General features: G+C 43.4%; 2 protein-coding genes across 2 annotated transcripts; one reads left to right on the top strand and one right to left on the bottom strand.

Annotated features, from left to right (window-relative positions):
* Nucleotides 1-272: 272 nt before the first annotated feature.
* On the bottom strand, nt 273-10,464 carry rab5if (RAB5 interacting factor). The gene is made up of 5 exons (XM_044038797.1): nt 10,358-10,464; nt 4,716-4,909; nt 2,580-2,683; nt 2,323-2,452; nt 273-1,616 (listed from the first exon to the last, which is right to left on the bottom strand). Exons 2-5 carry the CDS (start codon nt 4,821-4,823, stop codon nt 1,575-1,577), a joined length of 384 nt encoding a protein of 127 aa, XP_043894732.1. The 5' UTR covers nt 4,824-4,909; nt 10,358-10,464; the 3' UTR covers nt 273-1,574.
* On the top strand, nt 9,883-26,874 carry zhx3b (zinc fingers and homeoboxes 3b). The gene is made up of 7 exons (XM_044038796.1): nt 9,883-10,305; nt 17,986-18,885; nt 18,979-19,056; nt 19,146-20,648; nt 22,806-23,543; nt 24,869-25,154; nt 26,061-26,874. The coding sequence occupies exons 2-7, from the start codon at nt 18,145-18,147 to the stop codon at nt 26,066-26,068; spliced, it is 3,354 nt and encodes a 1,117-aa protein (XP_043894731.1). The 5' UTR covers nt 9,883-10,305; nt 17,986-18,144; the 3' UTR covers nt 26,069-26,874.
* The last annotated feature ends 568 nt before the right edge of the window (nt 26,875-27,442 follow it).

The following is a 27,442-nucleotide window of genomic DNA, read 5'->3' as shown; positions in this document are numbered from 1 at the left end:
TAAAAAAAAAAAATCAATAACATCTGTAACTCTGGATTAAGGTTATTAAAGTCTGTTGACGTCACTTTCTATTGGCTCAGCTTGTTTGGAACCACGACAGAGTAGGTACTACAAAAAAAGTAGTAGTGTATTGCGGAAAAGCACCAATAGCCTCAACAATTAAGTGGTTACTCATGATTAATAGAAAAGTAAAATAATGTTGTAATAAAACCTGTACCTTAGCAACACTGGTATACAGTTCAGTGCAAAGCCACAAACCGTGTAAGACAGCATCTCTTTCAAAATCAATGTTTTAATGATTCCCAAAAGATTTGATCAGAAAATACAATCCTTTCAAACACCAGCTGTGTATCTAAGAGAACTGTCAGTATCATTACAACTCTTATTTTTTAAGTTATTCACTATAAAATACTGAGAAATGTTACATCAAACAAGATATAACATGAGTACAAATAAATCTAAGTCAATTTGTGATGAACTGGACAAAAAAGGGCATTAATTAAGAATTTACAGACAACTTTTAAATAATTCCAAAAACAACAGGTTAGACTTTGATCTTGAAGCTACGTGTGAGGAAAACAATACATTTTAAATTAGTTCTAGCCACCTAAATAGTTCCATTCACCAATGACATGTGAGATTTTTTGAAGTAAATCACGGCAGTGCACAAACCAGATTTTTGCTTAAGTCTGTGAGTTTGCATCCTGATGTGTCATGCACACACGCGCAAGGAATTGATTTGGATGTAAAGATGTTAAAAGCTCTTGAATGACATTACAGTGCAGCAATACGGTTAGCAGATACTGGCATTGGGATTGGATATCGAGCATCTGTCATGTGCATCTGAACAACCAGCATTTGTGTTGTGTTATTAAAAAAACCAAAGTGTGGTCTGAGAGAGAACTGGACTTCTGTACCTGCTCTGGACTCGGTTTACAAGCCTTTACAAGGCATTTCACCACGTCTGAATAGGTTAAAAAACAACAACAACAACAACAAGCAAATAAGCATATTGTTGGAGTAAAAGTGTGAAGCCTCAGAATGAATCCGTTACCGGTGGTTAAGCACAGCAGACATGATGCACGTTGTCTCTAAATGAAGGATAACACTTTGGATTGTAAGACTCTTATTGTTATTGCCCAGTTCCTGTAATTAAAATGACCAGTTCATGAGCAGTAAATTGGAATAAAATGCACATACAAGTTGTTGTGTTCACTTTTCACAAAGCATCTGACCTGCCACAAATCTGAGCTGAACCACTTCCTGCATTTCACTGTTGTCAGAGATTGATTTGTCCGAGACTGTAATGAGGAAATAAAATATAACAGACAGGAAGTGTACTGGTGATGAAAGAACACTCAAATTATGCGAAGTAGAGAATCTGAACATGATCGTCACGCTTGGTCTTGCAGTATCTCGCTATCAATGTAGGATTCCCGTGACACACTTGCACACTGAGAAGTCATACTGTAATGGAGGAGTGTTGACGCCCCCCTCAGTTCATGGAGTTCCTGTGTCTTGACAACTGGCTTTAACAGAAATGTTCGTATTTTAAGTGTCCTAATGGAGTCTTCTCAGTCAAAATGTAGTGCTGTGTAAAAGATTATCCACACCACCTGGTAAAGACAAAAAGAAAAAAAGAGATGTGGCATTAATAATTTAATCACACAAAGGGAAAGTTCATGTACCTGCTAGCAGAGGGCAACATGTCAAGGTGGAGAAGGGAGACAGAGAGAGAATGGTAGCTGCAGCAACACCGGAGAACTCCTAGAAAAAGAGGCCGTCCAACGGGCAATTTGGAACATTTTAGGCTTCTAGGCAAATGCAAAGGGGGGAACCTGAAAAACAGTGAATCATCCGTCTGCATGTGGTGCCTCAAAACTTGTCTAGCCAAGGGTGGCAATACGTAAAACTTGGCAGAGGAAGGACAAGCATCCAGACCCGTTTAAAGAGTTTAAAGACCATGGCTAAATAAAATAATAAAGTTAATGAATAAGATACTCTCTTATTCTCAAACAAAGCAGTTTTAATAACTGGATGCTGAAATATTGACAATGTATATTGTCATTTCTACATGTCATTTCAAATTTTGTAAATAAACCATCTATTTTGTAGCCTGTAGGTCCATGTTGTGTAAAAATAAAGAACAACAATGACTTTTTGCATTTTGCCATTCTTTTTGAAAAGTATTGAAAAGTATCAAAAGTCAAATTGGTACCAGTATTGAAAGCAAAATTCTGGTATCGGGACAACACTATTGTACACTCAATATTAGGTCTGAAAAATGCTACAAGTTTCATTGAAAAAAATCAAAATCCCCACCAGAAACAGAGCAAAAGACGTCATGAAGCCTTCTTTGGTGAGTTCCCATGTGCCACCGTACTCTTCCTCGTCAATCTGCTGAAAGCTGCTGAAGTATACATAAAGGACGCCAGCGTTGATGATGCAGAATCTAAGAGGGCAAAAACATGACCTGTTAGAAATATGTTACATTTCCAGTGTTTCATGTGGGTGTGTCAGAGAAGAGGAGAGGCTCACAGTGAAAGTCATATGGTTTCAGAGTGTCCAGGAAAACTTACATGGCTATTCCCAGAAATCCTTTCAACGGTGCAACGCCCCATATCACACCAAGGATTATTGCAATAATTTGTCGGAGCCAGTAAATCACATCTAGAAACTCATCCTGTAAAAAGAAACACAGAAAAACCTTGAGCTTTAACCTAGTAACAGGTCATTATCATTCTAGATTTCTTTTCCATCATATTGAGTAATAAGTAAAGGTTTGGCATTTGATTGGATGAAAAAGCATATCCACATCCAGCCCTGATGCATGTCATCAAGGCTAGAGGAATGCATGATCTAAGGTTTTGAATCTGTCACCAAAGCGTTGACTTTACGCGCTGACCGCTGTAGTTTGTGTTAATCCAGGTTCATTTGAGCTATGATTGGATGCTTTTTTTGTTACTGCAAGAGAACAATGCAATGGGCGTGAACACAACAAGTATATATAAGTCTGGCTAGGTCACTTTGACTTGTGATTAACAAATCAACAGAAAATAGTCACTATTGTGACTCCCAAGGAGACCTCAGGAGACCGTCTGAGGTCTCCTTGGGCTCTGGGAATCCGATTTTTCATACATGTTGGGCACTTCACTGATTGTGCAGAAAATCCAGTTAAATAATAAAGATTATTAGACAATAAAACTAATTGTGGACCAGACATAGTGATTCAGTGAGTGAAATGATGTACTGTTGCAAAGGTAAAAACATTGATTTATACAGCTGAATTGTTGTTTGGACATTTTTTAAATATTTAAATGAAAATGAAAATTATGTTTTAGTATGTTTTAGATTGTTTGAGTCCCTATAAATTGGGGCTGAATAATTGGACAAAAACATCCCACTGGCGCTGCAACTAACCAACTTATTTTCATAATCGATTAATCTGAAAATCATTTCTCAAATAATCAAGTAATCGCTTGGTCCAAAATGCTCAGAAAACGTTGATCCCCATTCTCAAATGTCTTGTTTTCTGCACAAACCAAAATCATTCAGTTTTAATGATTTCTTTGTTATATGGAGCATCAAAACATTAACTCTGTGACGAAGGGATGAAAACTTTAAGATATAAGCTGTTGCCAACACAAGTCGTGTAGAAGATGAAATAAAATGACATCTGTTACCTTAGTTATTAATAGGGAGAAACATTTCCAGCAAAAATGCTATTCAAATATTTGATGGTATAATTTGTCAGTGTTCTCCAGCACATTAAAGATAGTGAAAGTAATGCAGGGTTTGCTGCATGTTGAGCTAAAAGGAGTAGCTTGCGCAACGCAACCCTGGCGTGTTGAGCTGAGAGGAGCAGCTTTAAGATGCATTCAAGAAACCTTGTAAATTGTATCACTTCTTCAAATACACATGAACAATACATTTTTCAGCCTTAATATGAATGGAACTTGGAAATGTAAAAAATAAAACAAATATAATTTCATATTAGTGCTGCAACGATCATACGATTAATGGTTATTAGTCGATTAGTAAATTTGTTTTTAATAACTAAAACAAGGTTTCTGATTGTTCAGCTTCTTCTTCTGGTTTCATTGCTCCATACAACAAAGAAACCATTAAAACAAAACAAGACGTTTAAGAACATAATCATTTTGAGGTTTGGATATCCTCATCGAGTTCATAGCTCTCTGACATTTTATGGACCAAATACTCAATTAACCAAGATAATAATTGGCAAATTATGAAAATGGTCGTTAGTTGCAGCTCAATTTCATATAAACACTTTGAATCATATGGTAGCTTTATATTGGCAACTATTAAAGTCCAAAAGATTAATATAGTATTGTGGTTAAGCTGTCAACTAATACCCTGACTAAATACTTTTAACCTGGGCCTAGCATGGTTAATAGAAATATACCCTGTTGTAGGAGATCATATTGGGACATACAGCAAACATTACACGCGTATAATCCATTTAAATCAACGCACACGGAGTCACAAATCACACTAAAGTCGTTAATTTGTCTGTTTTTTGACAAACGTTTAGTTTCTTTCTTTCTTTGGCTTTGACAGATTAATCCTTAGCATGGCAGCTAGCTCCACGTAGCTGCCTTAAGAAACAGTAAAGTGTGAATTGTGTGTACTTAAAATGCAAATACAACAGTAAAAGAGACGAAACTAAAAAGGAAATGGGTCAAGTGTCTGACCTTCTCTTCCCAAACAGCGTTACTGTTGAAGGCTTTGCTCCATGTGGACTGTTTCACTCCCCCATTCAGCAGATGACTTTCTTCTTTCCGCTTTGAACTGCTCGTCATTCTTTGTTGTTTTCCTTCGGCTACACACGATGAAAAGTTCCAGTTCGGATGTGAGGACACCTCGAGTTTGAGTTACGTCTGTCGCGCTGGGCAGAAGAAGAAAGCAGAGTGGAATATTAGCGCGTATTAGATGAACGTTCGCTCCGCTGAGCTGACAGATTTCAGTCGCCAACCGTATAAGGTCCTCTGCGCATGCGCAATACCGTTTGACCCCAGCCAGCGGTAGCCAATGAGAGATTGCGACGTTTATGCGCTGCTGTCATTAACATAGGGTACAAATACTACAGCGACCTCGAGTGGTGGGGACCAGCTAGCACATGAATACGTGGTGAGATTGCAAGAAACCGTCTCAAAATATCAACTTTTGTTGATCCAAATAAAAATAATTAAAGAAATAAATCTGATTTGAGATCAATAAAGTACATCCATCCAAAAGAAAATTGTATCTAACCAGATAAACAAATTGAATAATTCATTGATGTTGATTTATTTTTTGTTTTTTTATCTGGTTAGATTCTTTTTTATTGAAAGTTCTTCTTTATACGGCTGTGAAAATATTTTATATTTTACTGTTATATTTTCAACCTTGTAGCTACAGCTTTCTGTATCTTCTCTGTCCATCGTCTATTAAAGGGGCTGTATGTTAGATTTTCATGTATTAATAATACTTAAAGTGGAACTTTGCAAGTCTAGTTGCCTTTTTCTCTACGGAGCGCCCTCTACAGTTTTGCACTACATATTTTTACGACACCAATGTAAACATCCTTCCATCCATTCAGCGGAGTGGGTGAACACAAGTCGTGGAGCCATGGCATCCATTTTGCATTCTTCTCGCCATCCGAAATAAGCCAGTCTAATGTTTACTCGCGTACGGCCCCTCACTTAGTCAGACAGTTGATCCCTCTTCTTCGCTTTCTCCGACAACAGTTTTCTCTGCTTATTTTTCACCTACTCTGCCATGATGAACGTTAGGGTACAAACCTGCATAGTTCTGCTTGCTTTAATACCAATGAATGAACCCATCATATGACTTATGACCTTCTGCAATTATCTCGATTAACTACGATGGCCTGATGACTGACTCCGATGTGCTGCAGTCGGGTCAGATATCATTCCAAGAAAGTCTGAAAGATGTGACATTCTGTCAGTGCACTCCCATAATGCCTCGGGGTAAACACCAAAGGCTGCTACTACCACCCATTGTTCCAAGAGCAGGTTGAGGAGGAAAAATGGAGTCTGGACTCCGACAGAAAAGCATAGACATTTTTATCAAGAGCAGCAGGAACTTACGACCAACGCCGAGCCAAGATATTTTGGCCAGAGCCCAGGGTGGAACTGTTTTTGAAACTTACGTTAAGCCCTTTTAATAATTGTAGCAGCTTGTTATTTTATATTTTAATCAATAATAAAAGTTGCAGTGCATAACGTCTGGTGGGTTTTGATGATGTTATTTTTATTCTGCCTTTGCCTATAGAGCAGCAGCTCTTATCCCATGCTCCGTGCTGAAAAAGTGGGGTTTTTTATCCGTATAATTCACTTACAATGGTTTTCGTGGGTGCATTGTTATATTTTCAGCGAGTTACAGATACGAGCGAAACATTGCCGTTGCATTTCCGTCTGTCTTGACATAAAACAAATCACTTCCTGTGAGCGGCGCAGTACTCCTGCCCCATTAAACTAATCACAGCTCATCCGTTTTAAACCAACCAGGAGTCTACCTTTGTTTTTGATGGGTGCATCATCTACCTCGTCCACCTCGTCGAGAAAGAGAAAAATAGCAGGAAAAGTTAAATATGCCAAAAAGTATTAAAAAAATCAGAAGAAAAGTTCAACAACATTTTCTTCAACGAGCTATTAAATCCAGTTTTAATTCATTATTTATTAAAGAAAATATTCACATTTAAAAAGCTGAAAAAACTCTGGAATTGATATAGTGATTGTCAAAATAGTAGCTGATTAATTTAGCAATCAAATAATAATCTATTATTAGTTGCAGCCCTGTTTTGTTAGGTTAATTAATCACAGCTGCAAAAACTCATTAGCATCATGTTTTTTGACATTATGGAGCCTCTGTCATTCCATGCACTGTCCAGCAGAGGGCCTCGTTTATTTAAACAACTCAATCCTATTTTCTTGATATGAATGGATATTGAATGGATATATCAAATAAGTTGGCATAATGGAGTGATGGAGGCTCCGCAGGACTAAATTCATCACTAAAAACAAATATGTGATGAATTTCTGCAATACACTTTTGAATAATTATATATTGGTAAGAAAATAAGATTGCATGCAAAATAAAATCAAAGTAAAATCGACATCAAATCTGCAATCAAATCAGTCTAGTATGTTGCAAAAAACGTGTATACTAAAACATTAACTGACTTATATTATAAATACGCATATTTACATAATACATGTAAAGCATATAAAGCCTCTAAACACCTTAAAGCAGGGGTGTCAAACATACGGCCCGGGGGCCAGAACCGGCCCGCCAGAGGGTCCAATCCGGCCCATAGGATGAATTTGTTAAAATTTCACACTAAGATTACAATCTAAACGTAATGTCAAATACAATATTTTTCACTTCCAGATACCAGTGACTAAATGTTTGTGCCTTTATAGATCCAGATGTGATGTGTAAATAACAAGTTTAGGCATGATATTGTTGAAACTGCACTTATATTTCTCAAGAAATTTCATGTTTTGTAAAAATATCCTTCATTAAATGTAAAACAAAGGAGAAAAAACAAAGGAGTTCTTGTTGTTCATAGGTTATTATGCTATTATTTTACTATTTTTACTGGTATGGCCCACTTGAGATCAAATTGTGCTGTATGTGGCCCCTGAACAAAAATGAGTTTGACACCCCTGCCTTAAAGCCTTTTTTTCTGAAAGAATTGACCCTCTGACGTATTCGGGAAGATGTGGGGGGGCGGGGGGATGTGTCACTGGGCTTAATTGGAGTCTGATTACATGCATGCATAATGTGCTCAGCTTAATGATAAATCAGTTTTGTGTTTGCAGTGAGACATGGCATCTGCTTGCTTTAAGATAAGATGAGATGCAAAATATCAACGTGTGCCCTGAGAAGTCTTGTTTTTCCAGGTGCAAACACGTTATTTACTTGGAAATGGATGTCTAATGATGAGAAAATGTGGCCAAATGTATACGTAAGATATTATTTGACATAATGAGGCTTAGATTTAATGGGTTGAGCCTTGTGGCTAAAATCAGCTTTCTGTCCCCGATGGCAGCCATGTTTTCAGCGAGGGCTTGGTTGGTTCACAGAGAGTACTGGAGGCGGAAACGGTGACGTCAGCGCTGATGAAGTGTCAGATCCTGTATACAACCACGCTTCAATAACCCGAAAGAATTTATTTTTATTACTATGTGTAAACATGATGATATCACACGATTGTTTTCAAAATGGAATTGTTTGTTTCTTCTTAAATGATCTACGCACGGCATTGTGTGGTTAGATTCTCAGACACCCTCTGACCAATCAGTGGCCGGCAGCCTGTTGACGTCACATAGTATTTAGTATTGGCTGAACTCGCTTGGAAAAGCAAAAAAACAAGTAGTATAATGGAACAGCACCATAAGGACAGACTGAAGACCGGAGCCTTTGAGGTGGCAGCCCCCCAAATTTTGCTCTTTGGCCTTCCATTCAGGTTGAGCTCCACTGTTTTCTTAACGCAATTATGTATAGCACTTGGTTGTGTTAGATTTTGACTTGACATGACAAGACAATTTGTTTTGGATACTCATGAAGCGCTCTCAGAGAGTACTCTGCACCTAACATACAGTACGCGCACGCAGTCACCGAGCATTAGTGCTTGCACATACATGGCTGTGGTTACGTTCATACTAAAATTAGGGTCCACATCACTCTGGCCTTCCACCCTGCGCGTACTCAAGCTCACATTCCATTCCAATAGGTAATGGTGCTACATGGCGCGTGTAAAGTCCACCCAGTCCGATGTCACACAGACCACAGCGGACTCGCGGAAAGTATTAATTGGGCCTTAGGCTTCAACAATTAGACGAGCTGCTTGAGATTATATGAGGAATTCCACTGGTACACACACATAAACAACTGACTATATGCAGAAACAATAAGCCAGCCCAACTATTTCGGGTAAGCTGTGAGGCAACAATGCAGAGATGTCCCACAGTCGATGTCTGCAGACGTTACCAAGAGTGTTTAACATCAAATTATAGCCGAGGCGACGTTTACATTTTAACACATTTTTGAATCCATCAGGGCTAACTACTAAAACAACTGCACTGAATATTTGAATACCCCTAAACGACAACTGACCAGAAGTTAAGGATATATTTTAGCGGCAGTTGAAAGTGACACACATGCAAATTCAACTCAGAACTCGACAAAACATACAAGGACATACAAAACGTATGTCACTAAAATGGAATATTTAAGATTGAGTAGACATGCATGTAGAACCACTCGGTGTAGTGGTTAGCACACGAACCGTGGTTTGAGAGGCGGGCCTTTCTGCATGGAGTTTGCATGTTCTCCCCGCAATATGGGGATTAGGTGAATTGACCATAGGTGTGAGGCAGTACCCCGCCTACCGCCCTACAGTATGTCAGCTGATCTTGGCACAGCACCCACCGCGACCCTCATGTGGAGGATAAAGTGGTAGAAGATGGATGGATGGATGGATGGATAGACATGCATGAAACACTAGACCAGTGGTTCCCAAACGTTTTTCCTTGAAGCCCCCCTTGCTTGTGTCCAAGACAACCCTGTCCAGAGCACGCATACAAAAAATAACTTCACCTAGGGCCCCTAGAGTTTCTTGAAACGCCACTGTTGACTGAAAACAGAGCTGTGCAGTTATGATACTGAATGTGGATCTAATGTTTATATAAACTGTACTTTTGTTTGAATTGTTTGACTTTAATGCAGTAGCTCTTTTGACATGTCTGCACTGTCTCTTTAAGAAATGTTGCCCAGGCGGGGGGGACAGGTGTGCGTCGCTCGATCAGCACCTTTAACCGGGACTCTTAACACGTTATGTCCCTCACGGTAAACTTGGCCCGGTGTCCTCCTCGTGTCTTGGTTAAAAGCCGGGTGCCGGGGATGTGTGACTCGCGCGCGCTCTCTGATCGCCGGAGCTGAGCTCGAGCCTCTCACGCCAACTCCACCGTCAGTGACGTCTGCGTCACGTGTCCCGCCTCTTCCCTCAGCACGTCCGTCGTATTTTCCTCCCCTCCACTGCCTGAAAAGCCCGAGCTCTGAGAGCCACACAAAATAAACAGGCGCTAAAAACAAGGGGGGAGGTCAGTGTTGGGACTGGTCTGGCACCGGTGTCACGGTTCTAACCCGGCGGGAGACAGAGGGGGGCTCACACCTATAAGTTCCCATCAGTGAAGCCCGAACCTCGGGCAGGTCTTGGCTCCACTGAGCTCCTGCTATTACTGTAAACTTTTTGCTGAGCTCCTACACGGAGAGGTGAGTGGCTTTTGTTTTTTTGTACCGTTACACGTGAACACGAGTGCTTCACCTTTCACAAACTTGAGTGCGGTGTCGTTGGAGCCTCTCCTCCTCCTCACCTCTGCGGGCAGCGCTGCGCCTCAGCCTGGCCAGCTGCTGCATGTCGCCTGCTTAAAATGGCGACAGCCAGCGGGAGGGGGAGAGTGAGTGAGAGAGAGAGAGAGAGTAGTTCTATGACGGGCTCGTCTCCTTCCTGCGCTCTGAATCGGCGTCAGTGTTTGAAACGTTTAACATCGACAAAGCCTTCAAGTTGCTCTCATTCCGAGTTGAGCGGAAGATGAACACGCATCGTTTTTGTAAAATCCGTGACGCCGCTGCGCTAACGTAGACACACACACACAAACACACACACACACACACCACTGTGTGGGTGTTCCGTCACTGCAAATGTTAACATTTTTTTGAATAAACTTAATTCACTGTAGTTGAGTTATAATGTTAGCTGTTTGTCTTAACGTCAAAATGCGTGAGAGTTTCGCGTTAGCATTGTTTTTGTTGTTGTTGTTGTTGTTGTTGTTGATGAATTAAAGTAAAAACTAACAATAGTTTTACATTATTTCCTAATGCGAAGTTAGTGCAATTAAGTTGTTGTTTTTTAATCCGTTTTTCAAAACCGCTGTTCTCATCGACCACGATTACAAGGATACTGGTAATCCGACTGAGCCAGAAGCAGAACCTATAGTCGGATTACGGCACCATCTGATCTGGCTATTAGCCTTGTTCTGAATAAAACAGATCATGATAATCAGATTAATATTGTTCACGTTGCGTTCCCTTTATATGTTGCAAAACCGAGTAGGATTATGGCACCAATGGTCTGGCTATTAGCCTTATTCGGACTAGTGGGATTATGACTGTTGGGGAAACCCCAAATAGCATGTAATCAGATTAAGATGCATCCATGTCCTTTATCTGACTAATACTTGAATAGTCTGCATGTCTCAATCCGATTATTTCTTATCTTGAATATGAAGTTATTCAGTAAACATTATTCAGGGTATGTTTACTTCGGGTTCTATTATAAATTCCACTTTGAAATTTCATTTTCATGAGGTTTGTATAATCAGATTAAGACAGTAAGAGCATGACCATATTTTGGATACGGTCATTAGAAAATGCTGTGTACATGGCAGTGTCTGATTAAAACATCTGATTAAAAACAGGACGTTGCTGTCCAGACAGGTGTCATTGTCACTCATACCCAAGTACTATCCACACTATTTTTCAACGTGAAATAAGAAAACATTTAAAATCAAGGCTTGTACACCTTTTTTACACCATGTTATTAAACTGGTAATCCTGAGTTTGCAGGCAGTTGTAGGTGATATGTGTGAATTAAGGGATTAGAGCAAAACTATTCCAGACTGCTAATTTGTCTGACGACTGAGTGAGTGAGTGAGTGAGTGAGTGAGTGAGTATCAGGCATGCACCTGAATCCAGTTATTTATTTATTTGCACTCCTCACCTTTTACAGAGTAACTCTGTGTTTAAGGTCATCTTAAATTGATATCATTGGAGTGTGTTGTGTGACTGTAGTGAGATATTGAATTCACCGACTGCCCATTTCATTCAATAGTCTCACTCTCTCTCTCATACTCACCCCCCCAACACCTCCCATCCCCCCTTTCTCTTCCTCTCCCAGTCCTTCCTTCAGTTTTAGCATTGAATTAAAGGATCCATATGTACTTTCTTTCATTTAACATGAACGTAGGTTTGACTGTTTGTCACATTAAGCCTATTTTCCCGTGACGCATCATGATCAATGATCAGATGACTTACTGGTTAAAGTGATTGATCTTCTATGTTGTCAGTCGTTCATTAATGATTTTTGTGTCTTTTTGACCCGTCGCTCCGCCGGGGATGTAAGCATTGCGATCTTCTCGCATGTCGTCCAGAGCGAGCAGGTTTGGGTCAGCAGCAGCAGCAGCAGCAGCAGCAGCAGCCTCTTGCTCTGCTTGGCTGCTTAACAGCTTGTGATGTCAGCCATTTTAGGTTGGACAGCACAAAGCGTGGTGTTCCGCCATTTCTCTCTCTCTCTCTCTCTCCCTCCCCTCTCAGCCAACCCAGTTTTAACACATGCACTGGCAGTGGCCACGGCAGTGCAGCCGTTTGCAAACCCACGCTGTGATCCACTCCCTGACCTGAGAGCACTGCAGATATGGGACTGTGGGAGCACATGGGTGTCGCACTGTTAGGAACATTGTCACTGAGGTGTTCCTGAATGTTTCCAGTTCTGTGCAAAATACAGGAAGTGCAGTTTGAAGGAATTTCCGAGACCTAAAACCATGTCACCATGTTCAGAGCGAGCAAAATCGTGTTGATTGACAGGATGAGGTTCACAGACGAGCGATGCCTGAGGTCACGAAGGGAATAAATTAAATAAGTGGCAAGGTGTGTGTGTGATTGTTTTGAGATAACGGGCAAGAAAGTGCAAAGTGTGTGGTTTGAATTTCACTCATAGATGGCGAAGGAGGGTTTGTCCTGGTGCAGACTCAATAGTTATCTTGAACACACCGGGGCAGAAGTGGTAGAGATGACATCTGCGAGGGTTTCAGGGCCTGTTTACTGTATCTGTCCACGCCTAGCGATGCCTCCCAGTGAATACACAGACCTCTCATACATGCTTCAGGCCACTACAGGCTAAACACTGCAGCCACAGTCGTGGAGTTGGGGCAGTGGCAGCAGTGGCCCAAGGAGATGTCTCGACAGGGACTTGGTTACTAGGAAGAGACGGCATCAGCCCTGACCAATGGCATGCCTTGACGACGGTGACCACACCTAACTGAGAGACATCAACACTGTGAGTGAGGCACTGAAACAGGAGCAGGGTAGAGACTTTCCAAATAACACTCACTGGGGTGTGTGGAACAAACGGGCTCCTTTGGACCCATGGTGACTGGATGGCAATAGGGGTTTGTGCGTGAAGGTGTATGTGTAGCTGTGTGTGCATGGTTACCCACACATGTGCTGTAGAGAAACGATCTGGTGGGAGAGAGGGAAGGAGGGAGGAAGGGGGTGGGAGGTGGTTGCCATGGGGACAGTAACACACCAGTGGCGCTGCCGACCTGTCTCCCTGGGCCAAACTTGCTCGGAGAGGGAGGAAAGAAGGAACAGTTGGAGGGAGAAGCAGAGGGTGAAGGGGGGGAGGATAGAGGGGGAAAAATAGGGAGGGGAAAAAAAAAACAGACTTGAGTAGAAACAAGTCATTTATCTAACAAGGAAAGGACCTCATATTTTGTACACCTATAGTAAAGAGAACACATAGATCGGGATGATTGAGTTTGCTCACAGCTGCAGAATGCTATATGATGTGACTGAGGAGTAGGATTTAGTGTGTGTGTGTGACTAGAAGGCTATTATTGGCCTGTGCTCAGGAAGTGGCTCAGACCATGACAAGAATCAGGCTCATGGATGAAAGGCGGTCACACTTGATACCTTTTTTACGTTTAGAAAAATCAAATTATTACATCGGCCAGGACTAAAAACAGACTTAAAACTTTATACAATGTAATACAATACATGTAAAAATGTTATCCTATCTGACTCCTTTCTCAAAGTGGGATTAACACACCCAGATAATGTGGCTGGGAGTCGATTTACCGTTGCATGTCTACTGGCCTCGGCACTCTATGAATGTTCTACTGCTCCCACCCCTAGTATTTGACCTGGAAATAATAGAAGAAGCCAATTCACAGAAGCGGAGGACAACAGCAAGAAAAACATGGCGACGAGACAGAATTTAAGCTTTGTCCATTGGGATTTTGAAGTTGATGAATGGTCAAAATACACGAAATTGGGCTTCACATGGCACCAACTAAAGGATACACTTCATTCGATAAATCGATTCTTCGCTAGTGTTAAAATACTGGGACAGTGAGATGGTGAAGTGTAGAGCTCCCCTCATGGAAACGTACAGAGTGTGCAGAGCCACTGAGCAGGCATGGATAACACAGGTTATGACCCGGGAGGATAAAAACATTGTGTTAGCGGTTTGTGTGTCACTAGGAAATTTTTGACTCTACACACACACACACACAGGACAAAATGGCAGCCCACCTCAGTAAACAAGTCTTACACACAGGCATGCAGGCAGCCACCCCCACACACCACATACACACAAACACACACGCACCCCCCGTCCACACCCCACCCTACCTCCCTCTCTCTCATCTCTCAATCTGACAGGAAACCGACACATGCAAATGCTAACACAAATAACAGCCCCGAGCCCACCGTCACCACATGGTCACTGCTGCATTCAAATTACAGTTATTGGTCAACACACTCGTAAGGTCTGAGTCAACAGCACCAAGCGTCGGTGAGAAGCGACGCTGCCCTTTTCCTCGCACCACCAGCAGGAACAGCTCGGTTGCTGCGTTGCACATTGTTTCTCAGCCCTCACCTGAATGAGACCTGTGGGTGCAGCTGCCTCCCTTTTTTAATGTGGTTTGATCGACCACAGGTCATCACCAGCATGTGGCACAGACTTGCATAGTAGTCTTGACAGTTGTGAGCATGTGCATGAATGATGGAATTTCTCTGCACTTGTGTTTATTTCTTGAGGCAGATATTTTTGCATTAGAGCCCTGAACCTGCTGGTTATGTCCAGTGGCTGAAGAGCTCGGGTTGGAACATTCCAGGCTTTGCAGCACAGCAAATAGGGAGGGAGGGAGGGAGGAAAGGAGGGAAGGACTGTGTGATTGTAGTTTGGAGCAAGAAGGGGGCGTTTGGGAGTGGGGGTTGGCAGGGTGGGGTGGGATGGTGTGGTGCCGGCTGGTTGGCGGAGGGTATCGGGGAGGAAAATTCCTCACCGAAACACCTCAGTGGTTCCTCCACAACAGCCGCCCGCCCCTCCTGCCCTCGCCTCCTCACCCCGAACCGACTGCCCATCCCCCACCAGCCTCTTTCCCTCTCCCCTCGTCTCGCTTGCCCACCCAGGACCACGTGATGGATGACTGGGGCTGCCCACCCATGAGCTTTTGTGATGGTCATGTGACCAGTCTGCCTGCCTGCCTGCTGGCCTTGGCAGAGCAGTGCCCCCCTGATGCAGAATTGAATGGGGCAAGAGTAGGAGGAGTGTGCACAACAGCCCCAGCCAAGGGCAGTTACTCACTCTGGGGGGGGGGGTGGTACACAGGGGAAAAAGGGGCATCACGTTCCCCTCCTCAGTATTTGGCCTTTAACCCTTTAACCTCCAAAGAGAGGGGTTTATTTTGGTTATTTGTGGTGTTGGTTCAGAACTGTAGAGTGATGATTCATTTACTGTTGACTTTTGTAAACTGCTCACTCTCCCACAACAAAGTCCACAGAGAAAAACAAATCCACATTTTTAGCTTTAGTGGCTATACAGGTGCTGCGGGGTCTACTGCTGCCTGCTTTGGAAAGTTTGTGTTACTCGAGTAAATTACGTCACACAAAATCACTGCTTTTCCAAGTAGACCATGTTGCAGGAAGTGAGGGGTCTACAGAAACGTTTTCTGGTGGGGAAAAGTCTGTGTAACGATGAGATAAAGCCATCAACATATTCTCAAGATGGCATAAACCCAAGCAGACATACATGTTGTTCTGTGAGCCTTTTGTTAGCTGGCTAAAATCTGTTTTATAAGTGAGCTCAGATGTTCTCTTACCATCTGACCTGTGAAATCTGATCACAGGTAGACAGGTGCATGTTAACTTAGGCACACATACTTCCTCTGGTGGTACTTGGAGGACAATCAGAAATACTGTATATGATCAGGGTGGAGCTGCGTTTCCCATCTTGGAAGTGGTATCTTTCCACACAGTGCTGTCGCATGAAACACACCGAAGATTTGACCATTAGAAAATAAATCATGTGTTGATCCATTTGAATATCGTGATGTTGGCTACAAATAAATGAACATGTTGAGCTTGTAAGAAGTGTTGCAAACACCGTGAAACTGCCAAAGGTCAAAGGGGGTCAGCGGAGGAGGTGGTCTCTAACGAGAAGATGGATGGATTGTGTTCGCGCATGCTCAGGAACGTGGTTTTTTGAGTTGATCTGAGAGACGTTCTCTGGCCCGCTGCAGTTTCACAGTATTTTCACACTTATCAGCACATATGTCGGGTTTTTTTTGTAGCCACAACCACCACCACCACAATATTAACATATCAACCCATGTTTTTTTTCTCCCCTCCTTCTCTCTCTGCCTGCAGACACATCTAAAACAGTTTCTTCTTCTCATGAACAGACCTTTTGCTGGCCGTATATTTATACACGGCACATGGGAAGCCACATCCTATCACATCATACAATTACACTTCAATAAACCTGAACTATCCCTTTAACTGGAACTGAAACATGAACTGTGTGCACGTTGGTCACACCTCAGTCCTGGGAGGGTTCACTGGGCCTTAAGCTGTGACTTTCTGTGTCAAAGCATGGCTGCGCGGGCGGTGGCTACATGGATTAAACAACCTACGCTTTATCCGACACTTTATCGCATGATGACACTGACTTGGCATCTCCTGCTCACCTGAGATGTTTATAGTGTGCAAAGAGAGGTTAAGCTCAGTCTGAAAGTAGTCTCAGACCAGTTCAATGTTTGCATGGAGTGGTTATGTTTGTCTGCGGGAAGGGAAAGACTATTTTAGAGTTGAGCCGTTGACCCAAAAAAAGCTTCATTTGGTTTGGATTTGCTTGTAAAATGTTTTTGCGTAAGGTGGTACTTTTTTTTTTAAGTATATTATATTTTAGATGTTGATCTCTCACAATCCTTTCAAACTTCTTTTGTGAGCTGCTGCTGCTGCTCTGTGCGAGAGGTGTCATGTCTGTGCAAAGTGATTGGTGGAGTAAATTGCCCTAGAGCTCTCCTCTGATCCTACATCACTACCCTTTTCAATGGTTGGAGGAAGGAGGGCAAAAGTTACTCCACAGGAAACTTTTCCACTTTTGAGATGCAGGATCTCGAGGTGACGTGAAAACGTTACGATGCATATTTGTGGGGCAGGTTGGTGTTGTGCGCTGTGTGCCGTTGTTTAGCGAGGAATGGCCTCTTCCCATGGAACATCTGTGGAACCACCCACTTGCACACAGTTGTCAAGCATCAAAAGTAACACATTCATCCAAGTGTGTGTGTGTTTCTGAAATGTTTGTTTGAAAAAGGTGTCCAGTGAAGCTACAATTAAAAGAAATGCAGAATGTGCTCTCTGTGGGGGTGTGTCTGAAGGAGGGGAAGTGAGACGGAGTTGCGTGGGGGAGGGGAAAGCGGAGGAAGGACAGGAGCTCTCCTAAAATGTCTTTAGTAAGGAAGCAGACTGAGCTTGTTTTAATGCCCCCCATAAAAGACACAGCCGCAAGAGTGTGGGGAATACTTACATTTTTTCCCCCCCTTTTAATTAAATATTTACAGCTCCAGGATTTTAAGCGTCGTCTGAATCTGTGAACAGCAAATATTATTAACTGTTGATATTTTACTTGAAAACATCCAGCTGTGCATACGTTTTGTCGAGCTGAGAGTAAAGCAGTGTGAGATATCTTATTTCCCCTCCTCGCGCCTGCTTTTGCATCTCTTTCCGTACTTGACTAAACATCATTGGTCATTTCAGGTGTGTGTATCGTATTGTAATCTTGACAGAAAACAATGAACTGACACGTGTTCTCCTCTCTCTCATTTCCAGGTTTTGTAATCAAAAGAGCAGTGAGAACTTCAAGTGGACCTATGGACAACAAGTACTGCGGTCCTCCTTCCCCCGCGTCTGGTCTATAGTCGGCTTGCATTCTCGCTCGCACCCCGCCCACTCTCATTTGTCCAAGGCTTCTCACCCTGCGGTCTCACCATGGCTAGCAAAAGGAAATCTACTGTTCCCTGTATGATACCGAGCAAGGTTATACGTCCTTTAGAGGAGGTTGAACAGGACTCGGTTCTTCTCCATCAGACCAAGATTTCTGCAGTGGAGAAACACGTCCACATAGACCCCGGGGAGTCCTCTAAACCAGAGGCGGTGAACATTGACAAGGAAGGTGCTGGCACCTACACCTGTAAGCCTTGTAACTTTGAAACCCATGATCTTAATTTGTTCCTGGATCACGTCTACAGTGGGCACCCAGACTTCCGCGCAGACCCCAGTTTCTTATGTTTGAGCTGCGGGATTTCGGCACCCAAGTTTGAGGGTCTGGCCCTGCACAATGCCAGAGTTCATCCCAGCACGTGGAACACCACGTTACAACTGAGGAAGAAGGACAAAGGGGTCGTGGTGGAGCAGAATCTGATCATTGAGGCAAATTCGGGCAAGGATGCCGAGATTACAATAAGCAAAACCCCCATTATGAGGATGCTGAAGGGCAAGTCGGAGCCCAAGCGGATTGTGGTGTCTCACTCGGTCTGCAGCGATTCCTCACCAGACCCTCACTCTGTCGCTTCGTCCAGAGATGTGGAGAGAAAAGAGACTGCTGCAGTGAAGGTCGCCCACGTTCCCACAATAGTTCAAAATGGAACCACCAAGGTCACACTACCCTCGGCAATTCAGATAGTTAACGGCTCTGGAGCGTTACCTGTGCTCAAAACCCCGATCTCACAGGTGTGTGGACTTTCTGTTTCTTTTTTACACCCAGTTAAGTTATTATTTACATTATTTTTATTAAGATAACTTAAAATCATCTGTTTGCCACAGGTGGTTTCAGTGGTTCAGAACAGAAGCCCAATCACAACCTCCTCTGCCTCTCCTTCCTCCTCTGAAAACCTTCCCAAAGTAATTGTTGTTTTTTTTACATATCTTATATTTCCCTATATTGAATTAAGCAGTTAATAAAATCATAATCATCTCCTCTCTCCTTCAAGGTGATGATTCCGTTAAGCAGCATCCCTACATACAGTGCCTCCATGGACTCCTCCTCCTTCCTGAAGACCTCCTTCAATAAGTTCCCGTACCCCACCAAGGCTGAGCTGTGCTACCTAACCGTGGTCACAAGGTTCCCGGAAGAGCAGATAAAGATCTGGTTCACAGCCCAGAGACTTAAACAGGGCATCAGCTGGTCTCCTGAGGAGATCGAGGAGGCCAGGAGAAAGATGTTCAACACCATCATCCAGACGGCACCATCCAGCATGCAGCACCAGACCCAGAGCCAACACAGTCAGCACACCATCACAGTCCTGCCCGCGTCACTGGGTGCCGCCGGGATCCCTCACATCCTGCAAGGGTCTCTCGTCAGCCAGGGCGGGGTAATCGTCACGCAGCCTGTGATGGCCAACGGTATCCAGGTCAACAGTGCTCCTGTAGCTCTGGCCGTCACACCTAAACCCCAGGCCGCAGCTCGTCCCATGATGCAGGCGCGGCCTGCCGCAGCCCTGGTGGCAGACAAAGGCCTCAGCATGTTTGTGGGGACGGTGGGCAGCAGCAGCAGCGGGAGCACGGTTATTAGCAGCAGCAAGGGCGGTGGTCGGAGTGGGGGAGGGGTTTTGAACAGCATTGTTAGTAGCAGTCAAGCCAGTGTCATCAACCTCAGTCTTGGAGGCAGCGCTCACAGTAAGGTGAGCGGTGTCAACGGTAAACACAGCGTAGCTAATGCAGACTGCAGTAGCAAGAGTAGAAGTAATGCTAGCGGCCATGTAAATGATAAGAACAGCGATGTCAGCGTTGTGCAGAGTCTAACCACGGACGGGAAAAGCACCACAGACGGCAAAAAAGGCAACAAAAACAACACAACTAGCACAAGCACAGATGATGCTGACCCCACCGGTACGGACCCTCTGTCCTTCCAAATGGAGGATGTTCCTTCCCCTGGCTCCAAATCTTCCTCCCCGTCCCCTTCAGCTCCCATCAGCAGCGCGTTTGGCTCGCGGACACCCGTGAACGCATTCCTCGACCCCAGCTTTTTCAAGAGCAAGAAGTCTCAAGAGCAGCTCAATGCTCTGAAGGACAGTTTCCAGGTCACTCAGTTTCCCGGCCAGGAGGAGGTGGAGCGCCTCACTGCACTGACTGGGCTCGCCGTGCGAGAAGTCCGCAAGTGGTTCAGCGATCGGCGCTACCACTTCCGCAACCACAAAGGCCCGCGCACAAGCACAGGTGCACAGAACAATAGATCTGGCACTACTGTGGGAACAGGGAGTGGAACAAGTACACCAGGGAGTGGCACGGCTGGCAGTACCAACCCTGGTGACTTGTCAGAAAGCGGCAGCGGCAACAGCAACTCTGGTGCTAAAACACCGCAGCACAGCTCTGCAGCTCACAGTCCAACTGCAACGCAGACTCCCACTTCACCCACCACACCATCGCGTAGACACCACAGACCACCTTCTCCTGATTTCACGGCGATCCGCTACAAGGAGAGGGAACCCCATCAGGTGAGAACCTCGAGTGGCACAAACCAGGCAGGTTGATAAAATGTGTGAGTGGCCCCTCTAATGATTAGTTTCATAATCCATCAGGTGTTGAACGTTGATGAACATGAGTGTTTTAAGAGTTAAGACTTTTTGAGTTGGACAAGTCGCACTGGTAGGATCACATCAGATTCCAGTGTAACGGCATATTCTATTCTTCCACGTTCCATGCTCCAGAAAATGTTGGAAATAATGATCTCAAATGGGTTTGTTTTGTCCTTAAACCAAAATGAATTTATTTGAATGATTTCTTTATTATATGGAGCAAAAAAATCTGAAAATGTGTTTAATTATTAACAACAAACTCTCAAACGATTATCCAAATAGTTGATGATGCATTGATTCTTTGTTGCACCCCTAGTTCTGAATGATCGGTTTACAAATATTCACCTTTTAAGTAATGCACCCAAATGCATCTAAATCCCAACAGGAGGCATTGAAGACCACCCCCACAGCTGATGTCCTCTCACCCACTGCAGTTTCACAATTAATCAAAAGTATTTTTACACTACTAAGGCAATACTTTGACAACTATACAGTCTGTAATTTGGTCTGCGCCAACAGAAATGACTCCCATCCTGTGTATATTGAAGTTGTAGTGCGTAACGTTTAAAAATGAACAGAAGTCTGTTTACATTCAAACCAGCATCACACAATGCTGACTACGCCTATCAGCTTCTCGCTGTTTCTCAATAAAACTTGTGGGTTAGGGTTAACACAGGTTGCAATGTTGCAACATTAGTAAACACCAGTAACGCGAGGACGACTGCAAACGGCACACAAATAAGAATTATTGGTGTAATGTTGCATCCAACAGTGGTGAGCACAGGAGAGACGGAGAGACAGGACACATGAATTATTATCCAACTTACTTCTGTGATAAATCAATCAATATACGCTTTGGGTGCCAAGAGAATGGAATGAGGAAGTGGGGAGTGGCAGAAAAGTATGTGAGGGTGGTGCAGGACATGTATGAGGACAGTGAGACAGTGGTGAGGTGTGCACTTGGAGTGACTTTGGGATACATCAGGGATCAGCTATGGGCCCCTTGATGGACAGGTTGACAGACGAGGTCAGGCAGGGGTCTCTGTGGGACCATGTTTTTTGCAGATGATTTTGAAGTCCAGTGAGAGTAGGGGACACATGGAAGAGAGACTAGAGAGAGGGAGAAAGTGGATGAGTTTAAATCCCGGGGTCAAGAGTGGTGAAGAAGAGAACGCAGGGTACGGTGGAGTGGGTGGAGACGAGTGTCGGGGCGGATGGGTGGCAGCAAAAGTCAAAGGGATGCTCTACAAGCCGGGAGCGACACCTGCTATAATGTATGGTTTGGAGACAGTGGCACAAAAGAAAAAGAGGCAGAGCTGGAGGTGGCAGAGCTGAAGATGCTGAGGTTTTTGTTGGGAGTGACCAGGATGGACAGGGCTAGAAATGAGCATATTCTAAGAGTTGAGTTGGTTCAGTTGAGATGGTTTGGTCACGTGCAGTGGAGGGAGAGTGATTCTATTGGACAAAGGGTGTTGAAGATGGAGCAGGAGGAATAAGGAGTAAGACCACAGAAGGTTCATGGATGTTGTGAATGAGGACAGTTTGCTTCCCGAACCTCAAAATGAAACCCAAAATGAAATGTTGTGTTTTGTTTTGTACAAGAACATTCAGTTCACTGCGGTAGAGCAGCAAAGAAACCAGGACCTATTGTCACCATACTTGTTTTAATAAAAACAATACTTGATTTCTCCAAAGAGTTGGAATGTGGCAGTTATTACAGTAATTGATTAATAATGGATTCATTGATTTGTGATTTTGTAGTCGGGAGAAAAACAACACCTGAATAAATCGGATAAATTAGTGTGACTTCACTCGGCTGAGGATGAAAATATAAACACTGGGGAAAAAATGGTTAGGAAGAAGCGAGCTTATCTCTGCAACCACCTTCATTTCTGCAGGAAGTTAGTGGTTTGAGGCGTCATTAGCCGCTAACCATAGCACACCTGAATCACGGAAATTAAAACCCAAAGATATTTAGTTTAAAAGTGACAGAAAGTAACTCACTCTGAGACTGGAAAAAGCATTTTTTAAGTTTTCTTCAGGTACTGACCTTGTCCACACCTGTGTCCTGTTTAGGTGAAAGCACTAGAATCCAGTTTCGCCCAGGACCCTGATCCAGCCGAGGAAGAAGTGGACAGACTGCGAACCGAGACCAAGATGACCAGAAGGGAAATCCACGGCTGGTTCTCAGAGAGGAGGAAGAGAGCGGCGGCAGAGAAGAAGAAGGAAGAGGAGGCAGATCGTACGAGAGTAGGGGAGGAGGGGGAGGACGACGATGAGAAACAGAGAGACGACGGCTCTGGAGAACTGAAAGTGAACCCTATCAAAATCAATCTGAAGATGCTGAAGGTGACAGAGGCCAGTGGCAAAGCGGACGCAGAGGGGTTGGACACCTCAGTTTCACCACCTGCATCCTCCCCAGGCCCCGCCCCCTCATCTAACCCCAAATCATCCTCCATCTTAGCACACAAACCTTCCCTGTCCTCCACGTCTGCTCCCAAACTATCGCCCTCCCCCAAACCCTCGACTGGCCGAGGTAAGAAGACGGCAGAGCAGCTTCACATGCTCAAGCAAGTCTACGCTCGCACCCAGTGGCCCACTGCGGCCCAGTACGACGACCTCATCTCAGCGTCGGGACTGACCAGACCTGAAGTGGTGCGCTGGTTTGGAGACTGTCGCTACGTGCAGAAGAATGGTCAACTGAAGTGGCTGGAGGAGTATCAGAAGACGGCTCTGGAGGACGACCTGCTGAGGGAGAAAACGCAGATCCTGCAGACTCACCTGGAAAACCACGGCATGCTGGACGAGACGCAGGTACTGACCGCGACATCGACGCGCTTTTGTAAGAGTAGTTCACTCGTTCTGTGTCTAGATGACGGATCGGTTCACTATAACCGTGTTTCCGTCGCGTGGAGCGGTTCAGTTTGGTACAGGGCGGTACGTCACTCGCGCTTGTAGTTAATTTTCAATACAAATGTTGAACGAGCTGCTGGATGTCTGAGGACAACAGCACCAGCCAATGGGCACAGCCCACGCCCCGCCTACCAAAGTAAAGGTACCGTTCTCAGTCAAAATGCAAGCCTGACCCAGAGTCCTGAGTCCACATTCCTGAGCATGAACACAGTCTGTCCTCGGGACACATCAGAGACCACCTCCACATGAATGTGTCGCCATCACCATTATATGGAAACACATCACTCTGTTTCCTTATTCCTCTTTTATTTAGGTTACAGTCGCCCCACCTCACTTTTTACACTTCCACCTGTCACTTGGACAAGGACACAGAGACGTAATCCAGTCCCTAACCCCGAACCTTAACCATGGCAGTTTAGGGTCTAACCCTTAACCTGAATTCTAACCCTAAAACTTAAAAGTGCACTTAAAAATGAATAAATACAAGTGTGCACACACATATGTGCACAGCTTCCTTAGTAAGGACATAATGCATCCTCTACTCCCTTACTCTGACCTTAATCATTACAATTGAATGCTTAACCTTTAACCTTTAAACTAAGCCCCATTCTAACCCTAAAATAAAGTGTTTTTTTTGTGCCTAAATATCCAGTCATGGAAAAAGTTAAGAAAAATCAAATTAGAATATGAATATAAACTATTTAGTTGTCCTCTATTTTAACGAGATTTATCTTGTAAAAAAACATGTGTTTTGTTAATTTCACTTCCTCACACGTCAGGTGAAGTGAAGACATTAAACCAGATTAGAGATTATTTCCAATTCATCTGTATAATCTAACGCAGTCAATATTAACATTATCATCAAATTTGACGTTTTATAGAAGTGGACTGCCGATTTCTTTGAGGTATTTTAAATGTTTTGCCCTCTTGCTAACATTATAATAATCCTCATAATAATTTGAGGTGTAAATCTGTCAGAATCTCATGAATCCATTAAATTCTCTTTGATTCAGTGCATTAAGCTGCTGATTTGAGGGTCTGTTCTACTGTTCTTCTGTCATCATTTTCAAGATGAGTTTGTTTGTATATCTGGAAAAAAATCCATTTATTTAAGCTAAACTTATCCTGAAAATGTGATGTTATGTGAATCTCTTTGTGTAGAAGTGTAATCTCGTAATAATTGATAAACAGAAATGTAAAAGATTCGTCGTTTGTTTTCTTCCCAGCTGCAGGATCTGGTTCAGCAGAGCGGCTTAACCGCAGACCTGGTCAAACACTGGTTCACCACCAAGGCCACTTTACTCCAGACGGAGCCAAGAAACCGCGTCACCGCTTACGTCGCAGAACTGGAACCTGTGGTACCAGGCATGGCCGCCCCGCCGCAACCGACAGGCTCCTCCCCTCTGGAGTCCCAGCCGGGAGGAGGAAGTGAGGAGAAGATGGAGCAGTCGGTGTGTGGCGGTGTCGCGCCGGAGGAAGTCAACGCCGACAAGACCTTGGACCCCACTGAAGGTAGTCACCAAGACTTTAAGTACGATAGCGTAGCACGATATTGGCTAAACCAATCACATTTGATGCAAATGTAGTTCAATATCGATGCTATTCCTCAACCACAGGCACAGAGCACACTACTTACTGCAGGGCTGTTGAGGCCACGCCCCCTACATGCAGTGTCACATGTCCTCACAGATGATGTCTACAAACCTAAACTTATTAAAGTTATTTATTTTCAATGGTACTAAATAGAGTCAAGTAAGTTTTGATGATATTATGAGGTAAACAATGGTCTAAGGTTGAACTAGCAACTGTTTAAAGTCTATTACTGTTGACTAGCTGGTAAACCAAATATGCTAATGTAACCTTAGCGAGCCCCATTTCATTTAAGAGGCGCCCTTTATAATTTAAGTGACTATCTTATAAGGTTTAGTTTTTCCGTGACCTGTTTCCATGTATTTAGTTTATACATACTGTATATACAGTATATTATACATACTGATGTCACACACAGACGTTATTCCCTCTATCATCAGGCAGGGGGCGACGCTGTTAAACACAACTACATTACTGTTTTAACTTAATACTTACACAGTATTCTATTATTATTCTCTCTCTGCTTTAAAGCGCCGCTAACGCGCCCACAGAGTCGCGTTTCTTTGCGACGCGTCGCAGGTGGAAATGACGATTAATCCATTTACTTATTTTGGCCGTAAAACGGTGGGAAATGTGGATCAAAACTCAACAAGTATTGATTAATGAAAAGTCATTGTCAGTAAATCATAAATCAATTTCTGCCAATTTTGTTTGGGGACCCCAAAAAGATTCCTGCGACCCATACGGAGGTTGTGACCCAGTGTTTTGGGGGAAAAAATGGACATTTCTCATTGTTTTTCTGTTTTGTTTTTTTCCATTTTTTCACAGGTGACTGAAGACAATTTTAGTCTGAAGATGGCGCTCACGGGCAGGTGACTGGACTTTTTGTGTTGAGGAAAATGACGGCACACGCTGTTGTTGGATCACTGGATAGAAAACACGGACATCCTTCCTTCATTCATTCATTCATTCATTCATTCATTCATTCAGTCACACCCTCAGAGGAAGCGGTGACCTCTACGTGAGATGACCGTTAAAACCACCAACCCCCCTCATCACCAGTGTCCTCTCTCACGTCCACCATTTTACCTTGAGAGTGCAGTGGAGGAGGAGGCGGAGGAGGGGGGAGGAGGCAGAGGAGGAGGAGGCGGGACTGCAGCGTCACGTCACCTGCTGGATTCAGACAAAAGCAAAAACACAACCACATGGGGAAGAAGAACAAACAAAATCAAAGACTTAGTCATCAGCAGACATGTCGGTGTTCAGGTTTAGAAGCCGGTTATCCATCGTGTCGACCCTCGACAAAGAGCCGCGGGGTGTTTTTCCAACGGCCTTAAGCTGTTCACCCGACGCTGATCCCTTACTTTTTTTTAATTTCTGACAAACAAAACGATAGAAAGGCAGGAGGACGCGGTAGATGAGGACTTTGTTTGTGTTGTAGCATCGACTGCTGCTGCTTCTTCTTCTTCTTTAACGTCACCGACGTGTACTAAAGTACGTACGTTTGTCATCGTGGAACTTTCTTACGGAATAAATTTGACTGTAAAAGAACTGTGAAACCTTTAGCAGAGTTCCATAACTTAGGCTTGATGTATAATTTTTACAGACTGTATTTGCAGAATAAATAAGAATGTAATAAAAATGTGTGGCCTCTGTGTGTCATTGGACCGACACAGTGTTAAAGTTGTTTAAAATTGACAACAAACGATTATTTTCTCAATGAATCATCAAAAATGATGTTCTCAAATGTTTTGTTTTGTCAGCAAATAAGTCGGAAGAAAAAAAATCCCATTCTAAAAGCTGAAGAATCAGATTACCCTGTTTAAATTAACCCTTAAGAGTTCCTAGGGACATGTCCTGCCATTCTGTTTTTAATTGTTAAGCCATTTCAGCTGTGTTAAATGAATAAAGCTCAACTTTTCCAGAGGATATTTATTTTTAACGTTGGAACTGTCATCTCAGTTTCTTAAATTAGCCTAAAATGGCTAAGCTACACACAAAACTTACTATTTTGTTCCTGAAACGGTTGTAAAAACATTTTTCCACTTTAAACGAGTTAATCTTTTAAAGCTACTCAACCCTGAAATATACATATCAAATGTAAATAATATTTGCAGGGGAAAAATATCAAAATCAGTGTTCCTGCTAATCACTGACCCATCCCAGGGCCAAATAATTATCAAATTCTCCTTCAAATGTATTTTATGGGA

This window comes from Solea senegalensis, linkage group LG11, assembly GCF_019176455.1.
Source record: "Solea senegalensis isolate Sse05_10M linkage group LG11, IFAPA_SoseM_1, whole genome shotgun sequence".
Classification (NCBI taxonomy): domain Eukaryota; kingdom Metazoa; phylum Chordata; class Actinopteri; order Pleuronectiformes; family Soleidae; genus Solea; species Solea senegalensis.
This window is presented reverse-complemented; position numbering and strand designations above follow the sequence as displayed.

What these genes read in the sequence shown, in the direction of transcription:
- zhx3b (XM_044038796.1), top strand. Translation starts at nt 18,145, where the DNA reads ATGGCTAGCAAAAGGAAATCTACTGTTCCCTGTATGATACCGAGCAAG. An exon ending in CCTCTGAAAACCTTCCCAAA is followed by an intron (nt 19,057 to 19,145) that starts GTAATTGTTGTT and finishes CTCTCCTTCAAG; the next exon opens with GTGATGATTCCGTTAAGCAG. An exon ending in AGGAGAGGGAACCCCATCAG is followed by an intron (nt 20,649 to 22,805) that starts GTGAGAACCTCG and finishes TGTCCTGTTTAG; the next exon opens with GTGAAAGCACTAGAATCCAG.
- rab5if (XM_044038797.1), bottom strand. Translation starts at nt 4,823, where the DNA reads ATGACGAGCAGTTCAAAGCGGAAAGAAGAAAGTCATCTGCTGAATGGG. An exon ending in ACGCTGTTTGGGAAGAGAAG is followed by an intron (nt 2,684 to 4,715) that starts GTCAGACACTTG and finishes TTCTTTTTACAG; the next exon opens with GATGAGTTTCTAGATGTGAT. An exon ending in CGTCTTTTGCTCTGTTTCTG is followed by an intron (nt 1,617 to 2,322) that starts GTGGGGATTTTG and finishes TGTCTTTACCAG; the next exon opens with GTGGTGTGGATAATCTTTTA.